Source organism: Schistocerca gregaria, chromosome 1 (assembly GCF_023897955.1).
Source record: "Schistocerca gregaria isolate iqSchGreg1 chromosome 1, iqSchGreg1.2, whole genome shotgun sequence".
Classification (NCBI taxonomy): domain Eukaryota; kingdom Metazoa; phylum Arthropoda; class Insecta; order Orthoptera; family Acrididae; genus Schistocerca; species Schistocerca gregaria.
Window position 1 is genome coordinate 1,107,914,182 of NC_064920.1, and position 7,509 is coordinate 1,107,921,690.

The 7,509-nt window shown below is 42.4% G+C and overlaps 1 protein-coding gene across 1 annotated transcript in view; it reads right to left on the bottom strand.

The window, feature by feature from the left end:
* Positions 1 to 6,557, bottom strand: part of LOC126283210 (short-chain dehydrogenase/reductase family 9C member 7-like) — a 127,399-nt gene extending 120,842 nt beyond the window's left edge. The window contains exon 1 of the mRNA XM_049982254.1: positions 6,383 to 6,557. Coding sequence (XP_049838211.1) covers positions 6,383 to 6,399 — 17 coding nt within the window. The 5' untranslated portion in view covers positions 6,400 to 6,557. The remainder of the gene's footprint in view (positions 1 to 6,382) is intronic.
* Positions 6,558 to 7,509: the final 952 nt, after the last annotated feature.

Sequence of the window (7,509 nt, forward strand, 5' to 3'; positions counted from 1 at the left end):
AAATCTCGGAACACATGAGTCAATGCTGATGCTACGACTCCTCTCAGAAAATAGATTAAGGAAAGGCAAACCTACGTTTCTAGCATTTGTAGACTTAGAGAAAGCTTTTGACAATGTTGACTGGAATACTCTCTTTCAAATTGTAAAGATGGCAGGGGTAAAATACAGGGAGCGAAAGGCTATTTACAATTTGTACAGAAACCAGATGACAGTTATAAGAGTCAAGGGCATGAAAGGGAAGCAATGGTTGGGAAGGGAGTGAGACAAGGTTGTAACCTCTCCCCGACGTTATTCAATCTGTATATTGAGCAGGCAGTGAAGGAAACAAAAGAAAAATTCGGAGTAGGTATTAAAGTCCATGGAGAAGAAATAAAAACTTTGAGGTTCGCTGATGACATCGTAATTTTGTCAGAGACAGCAAAGTACTTGGAAGAGCAGTTGAACGGAGTGGACAGTGTCTTGAAAGGAGGATATAAGATGAACATCAACTAAAGCAAAACGAGGATAATGGAATTTAGTGTAATTAAATCGGGTGATGCTGCGGGAATTAGATTAGGAAATGAGACACTTAAAGTAGTAGATGAGTTTTGTTATTTAGGGAGCAAAATAATTGATGATGGTCGAAGTAGAGGGGATATAAACTGGCAATGGCAAGAAAAGCGTTCCTGAAGAAGAGAAATTTGTTAACACCGAGTATAGATTTAAGTGTCAGGAAGTCTTTTCTAAAAGTATTTGTATGGATGTGAAACATCGACGATAAAGGTTTAGGCAAGAAGAGAATAGAAGCTTTCGAAATGTGGTGCCACAGAATAATGCTGAAGATTAGATGGGTAGATCACGTAACTAATTAGGAGGTACTGAATAAAATTGGGGGGAAGAGAAATTTGTGGCACAACTGGACTAGAAAGGGGGATTGGTTGGTAGGACATGTTCTGAGGCACCAGTGGATCACCAGTTTAGTATTAGAGGACAGTGTGGACGATAAAAATCGTAGAGGGAGACCAAGAGATAAATAGACTAAACAAATTCAGAAGGAGGTAGGGTGCAGTAGTTAGTAGATGAAGCTTTCACAGGACAGAGTAGCATGGAGAGCTACATCAAACCAGTCTCTGGACCGAAGACCCCAACAGCAACAACTTCTACAACCCCACCAATGTCTGTTTACAAATTTGCAAGAACCACTATTAGTTGCTTTATGTAGGACTGCAGAGTGCTATAGAATCCTATGTATCTCTCCCACAGCGACTGGGAAAACAGGATTAGATTAGTTACAGCAAGCATACGCTTCATACTCCTCTCTGACATACGCAGACTACACAGTGGTTGCATTGGGGTAAGTTTCACTCCACAATCAATGACCACGTAAATACAGAATCGAAAACCTTACGTCAAGACACTGGTCACATAACGATGAATTACAAAAAATATAGTTACACGAAAATATTGAAGTTAATTAAAAAAAAAGCTACTCTCGCACATAGTCCGAACTAGAATTCCTTCTGTCTGATTCCCAGCGTGCAGGGACAGGACATTTGACTTTCTATGGTTCGGATCTCAAACAGGCTGCTCTATTCCTTATAGTTAGGGATCGTTAGTAAAAGAAAAGTGAATAATCATGGAGGATGTTTCAAAATTACATCGACAAAGTTCGTGGGGACCTACGAGATATCTTGAGGAACAAAATGAAAAAGGGCGTCCATCTAAAGCAGGCAGGTAAAACACAGTAAGGTAGTGTAAAATCGGTCGGTATTGTTGTTGTAAATTGTCGTAGTTGTGTTGGGAAAGAACCAGAGCTCCAAGCCCTAATAGAAAGCACTGGAGCTCGAATAGTTATAGATACGGAAAGCTGGTTAAAGCCGGAAATGAGTTCAGCCAAAATTTTTTCAAGCGGTCTAACAGTGTTCAGAAAGGATAGATTAAATACAGTTGGTGGTGGATTATTTATCGCTGTCAGAAGTAGTTTACCCTGTAGTGAAATTGAATTAGATAGTCCCTGTGAAATAGTATGGGTAGAGGTTGTACTTGACAATCGGACTAAACTATTAATTGGATGGTTTTACCGACTCCCCCCCCCCCCCCCCCCCGACTCAGAAGGTATAGTTGCTAAACAGTTCAAAGAAAACTTGAGTCTCATTCCAAAAAGGTACCCTACTCATACAATTATAGTCGGTGGCAACTTCAATCTACCCTCGATATGCTGGAAAAATTATACGTTTAAAGCCGGCGGCAGGCATAAAACGTCATTCGAAATTGTCCTGAATGCTTTCTCAGAAAATTATTTTAAACAATTAGTTCATGGGCCAACTCGAAGCGTAAATGCTTGCGAAAGCACACTTGACCTCTTAGCAACAAGTAATCCTGGATAAATAGGGAGAATCATGACGAATACAGGGATTAGCGACCACAAGGCAGTTGCTGCTACGCTGAATACCGTAACACACACTAGCATAAAAAAGAAACGCAAAGTACAAGCATTTAAAAAAGCTGATAAAAGTGCCCATAACACCTTTTTAAGAGACAGTCTCCACTCCTTCCGATCTGATCCCGTAAGCGTAAAAATGATGTGGAACGATTTCAAAGAGATAGTATCGACGGCAATTGAAAGGTGTATACCACATAAATTAACAAGTGAAGGTACTGATCCCCCATGGTACACAAAACGGGTCAGATCGCTGTTGCAGAAGCAACGAAAAACGCATCCAAAATTTAAAAGAAACTCAAAATCCCAAAGATTGGCAAAGTTTTGCAGAAGTTCGAAAAATTTCCACTATGAAACTGTCTCGGAATCTGGTAGAAAATCCAAAGAAATTCTGGTCTTACATAAAGCACACCAGTGGCAAGACGCAATCAATACCTTCACTGCGCGATAACAACGGTGAAGTCACTAATGACAGTGCCACCAAAGCAGAGTTATTAAACACGGTTTTCCGAAACACCTTCGCCAACGAAGACGAAATAAATATTCCTGAAATGAAATCAAGAACAACTGCCAAGATCAGAAACGTAGAAGTAGATATCCTCGGTGTAGCAAAGCAGCTTAATTCAGTTAATAAAGGCAAGGCCTGCGGTCCAGATTGCATACCAGTCAGGTTCCTCTCAGAGTATGCTCCATATTTAGCAGTTACATACAACCGCTCGCTCACAGAAAGATCCGTACCTAGAAACTGGAAAATTGCTCAAGTCATACCAATACCCAAAAACAGAAATAGGAGTAATCCGCTGAATTACAGGCCCATATCACTAATGTCGATTAGCAGTAGGTTTTGGGACATATACTGTATTCGAACATTTAAAGTACCCCGAAGAAAACGATTGATTGACACATAGTCAGCACGGATTAAGAAAATATCGTACTTGCGAAACACAACTGTCTCTTTATACTCATGAAGTAATAAGTACTATCGACAGAGGATGTCAAATTGATTCCATACTTTTAGATTTCCAGAAGGCTTTCGACACCGTTCCTCACAAGCGTCTTCTAACCAAACTACGTGCCTATGGAATACCACCTCAATTATGCGACGGGGTTCGTGGTTTCCTGTCAGAAAGGTCACAGTTGATAGTAATAGAAGGAAAGTCATCGAGTAAAATACAAGAAATATTTGGCGTTCCCCAAGGAAGTGTTATAGGCCCTCTATTGTTCCTCATCTATATTAACGACATAGGAGACAATCTGAGTAGCCCTCTTAGATTATTTGCAGACGATGGTGTCAGTTACCGTTTTGTAAACTCATCAGATGACCAAAACGAATTGCAAACTGATTTAGGTAAGATATCTGTATGTTATGAAAAGGGGCAATTGACACTGAATAAAGAAAGGTGCGAAGTTATTCACATGAGTTCTAAAAGAAATTCGCTAAATTTTTATTGCGCGATAAGTCACACAAATCTGAAGGCTGTAAATCCAACTAAATGATTAGGGATTACAATAACTAATAACCTAAATTGGAACGATCACATAGATAATGTCGCGGGTAGAGCAAACCAAAGACTGAGATTCATTGGCAGAACGCTTAGAAGGTGTTACAGGTCTACTAAAGAGAGTGATTACACCAGACTTGTCCGCTATATTCCAGAGTATTCCTGTGCGGTGTGGGATCCACATCAAGTGGGTCTGGCGGATGACATCGAAAAAGTACAAAGAAGGGCAGCTCGTTTTGTATTATCGCGAAACAGGGAAGATAGTGTCAGAGACATATACGTGAATTTGAGTGGCAATCATTAAAACAAAAGCGTTTTTCGTTGCGACGGGATCTTCTCATGAAATTTCAATCATCAGTTTTCTCCTCCGATTTCGAAAACATAGTGAGAAATGATCATCACGATAAAATAAGAGGAATCAAGGCTCGCACAGAAAAATTTAAGTGCTCGTTTTTCCCGCGCGCCGTTCGAGAGTGGAACGGTAGAGAGACAGCTTGAAGGTGTTTCAGTGAACCCTCTGCCAGGCACTAATTTGTGAATAGCAGAGTAATCACATATTGTAGATGTAGCAACCCGTGTCTGGCACAACGAAGTTGTAGGTGCCAGTGCTTGTTCGTGTGAGTATGTAGAGGGTGATCGCTTGACTATGTTTCACACTTTTAGGGATGATGAAGAAGGATATATGTATCAATTTGAAGTAAGGGACCCTGCTCCGGAAAAGGACGTGTCGGAAGTTATAACCGGAAATCATTCTGATAGTTCTGACAGTGGAATACAAGTACCGGTACTTTGTTGCTAACAATATGGGATAGAAACTTGAAACTTCCTGGCAGATTAAAACTGTGCACCGGATTACTGTGCGCAGATTAAAACTGAGCTACCGAAGCACGACTCGCGCCCCGTCCTCACAGCTTTACTTCTGCCAGTATCTCGTCTCCTACCTTCCAAACTTTACAGAAGCTCTCCTGCGAACCTTGCAGAACTAGTACTCCTGAAAGAAAGGATATTGCGGAGACATGGCTTAGCCACAGCCTCGGGGATGTTTCCAGAATGAGATTTTCACTCTGCAGCGGAGTGTGCGCTGATATGAAACTTTCTGGCAGACTAATATTGTGTGCCGGACCGAGACTCGAATCCGGGACCTTTGCCTTTAGCGGGCAAGTGCTCTGCCAGCTGATGTATGGGATAGGCAATTTGCAGAGGCAGTTGTATGGACCGGAACAAGAAAACAAATTCCAGTAAACAGAGGTCTAAAACGCATGCTTGAGAAGCTATGAGCACCTGCACATCTTCCCTACTGTGAAACACATCTCTTCTATTCAACAAGTACATTTTATTTCTAAAGACACCTTCTATATGTGCTCAAAATTTGTAGGCGTAATTTTGAAACACGCATATAGCGCAAATAGAAACAGTATTGAAACCCAAACTACCAACGTACGTGAATTAAAATAAAATATCAGTTAGATTACGTAGTAATTTATTATGAATGCTATGCTATGTTCAGTGTGATACATTCATGTGGATGTATCACACATTTAGTCTCCTGCAAAGATAAAGTGTCGCAAAATTAGATTCGAAGTACGACTGATTGGTAATCTGGGCATACAGGGTGAGTCACCTAACGTTACCGCTGGATATGTATCGTAAACCACATCAAATACTGACGAACCGATTCCACAGACCGAACGTGAGGAGAGGGGCTAGTGTAACATCCTGTCAAGGGTCAGCCTAGTGTTAATTGCGGTATGCGCAGGTGCACCATGATGCTGATACCACATACGTCGACGCGTTTCCAGTGGGACATTTTCGAGCAACGTTGGCAGATCATTCTGTAGAAACGCGATGTATGTTGCAGTGCTCTCCGATACACACGATCGAGCAACGGAGGAGTGGTAGTCAAGCGTCAACTTTAGGTTACAATATCTCCGGATGTAATTAACATTTTACAATGCAACAAACGGCACTGATTACGTATTTGTTTATATGTTCAGATGTGCTAACAAAACTAACGGGGTTCCATTTAATAAAAACGTAGGTTTGGGTTAAAAAACATACTTCCGTGCATTTTTGTATGGTTTGTATTAAACAATTACACTAGCCCCTCTCCTCACGTTCGGTCCGTGGAATCGGTTCGTCACTATTTGATGTGGTTTACGAAATATATCCAGAAGTAACATTAGGTGACTCACACTGTATATCACAAGTAGTCGATTTCGAGCAGAAAGTCGCTGGTGTTAAGTAGGGTTAGTAGTATATCTCCTGAAACGCATGATGGTAACATGACGAGAGAGTGGACTGGATTCGATTTGATGCTCTCCATCTTCGTTAGAAGTTAAATTCCGTGTAACGGCTAAGGAACTACAAGAAACTTTAGTTCAGTCACGTCTGTAGGCCACGACAGGTAGTCGCCACATAGTTAGTAACCCGCAGGTGCCATTAGTGTGGGTGTGGTTTGTACCTCAAGTAGCCGATCATGGTGCTGGTACCGCTGCAGACGACTGCCGTGCGACGTGGCGGAGGCAGAACTGCGGTGGGAGGCGGCACAGGTCGATCACACCACAGCCAACTGTGTGCAAGCGCCCAAGCATCCCGTCCGACAGCAGCCGCGCTGCAGCGGCCCCCAGACGCACTGCTTCATTCCGGTTCCAAGGCCGCCCGCGTGGCCGCGCCTACTTTCCACGTGTGCTCAGGTTTCTTTTTCTTTTCCGGGAAAGCGTGCAGCGATCAAAGGTTGTAACAATCTCTCCCTCCCACAACCCGCTTTCTGCCAAGGGGTAAAACAATGAACTACCCAAGACGATCAAAGAAATTACTCAAACGACCTCATTTTAAAAAAAAATGTTCAAATGTGTTTGAAATCTTATGGGTCTTAACTGCTAAGATCATCAGTCCCTAAGCTTACACACTACGTAACATAAATTATCCTAAGGACAAACACACACACCCATGCCCGAGGGACGACTTGAACCTCCACCGGGACCAGCCGCTCAGCCCAGAACTGCAGCGCCCAAGACCGCTCGGCTAATCCCGCGTGACCTCATTTGAAAAGGCAGTTGAAAGGTACCTGTTAACCAGTGCATTCCATATACTGAGGCATTACTTCGATAACTCAGACTAGATGTTTGGTAACAAAATTTAAAAAATACAAATAATACACTACTGGCTATTAAAATAGCTACACCAAGAAGAAATGAAGATGATAAACGGGTATTCATTGGACAAATGTATTATGCCAGAACTGACATGTGATTACTTTTTCACGCAATTTGGGTGCATACATCCTGAGAAATCAGTACCCAGAACAACCACTTCTGGCCGTAATAACGGCATTGAGTCAAACAGAGCTTGGATGGCGTGGACAGGTACAGCTGCCCATGTAGCTTCAACACGATACCACAGTTCATCAAGAGTAGTGACTGGCGTATTGTGACGAGCCAGTTGCTCGGCCATCATTGACCAGACGCTTCCAATTGGTGAGAGATCTGGAGACTGTGCTGGCCAGGGCAGCTGTCGAACATTTTCTCTATCCAGAACGGCCCGTAAAGGACCTGCAACATGCGGCCGTGCATTATCCTGCTGAATGTA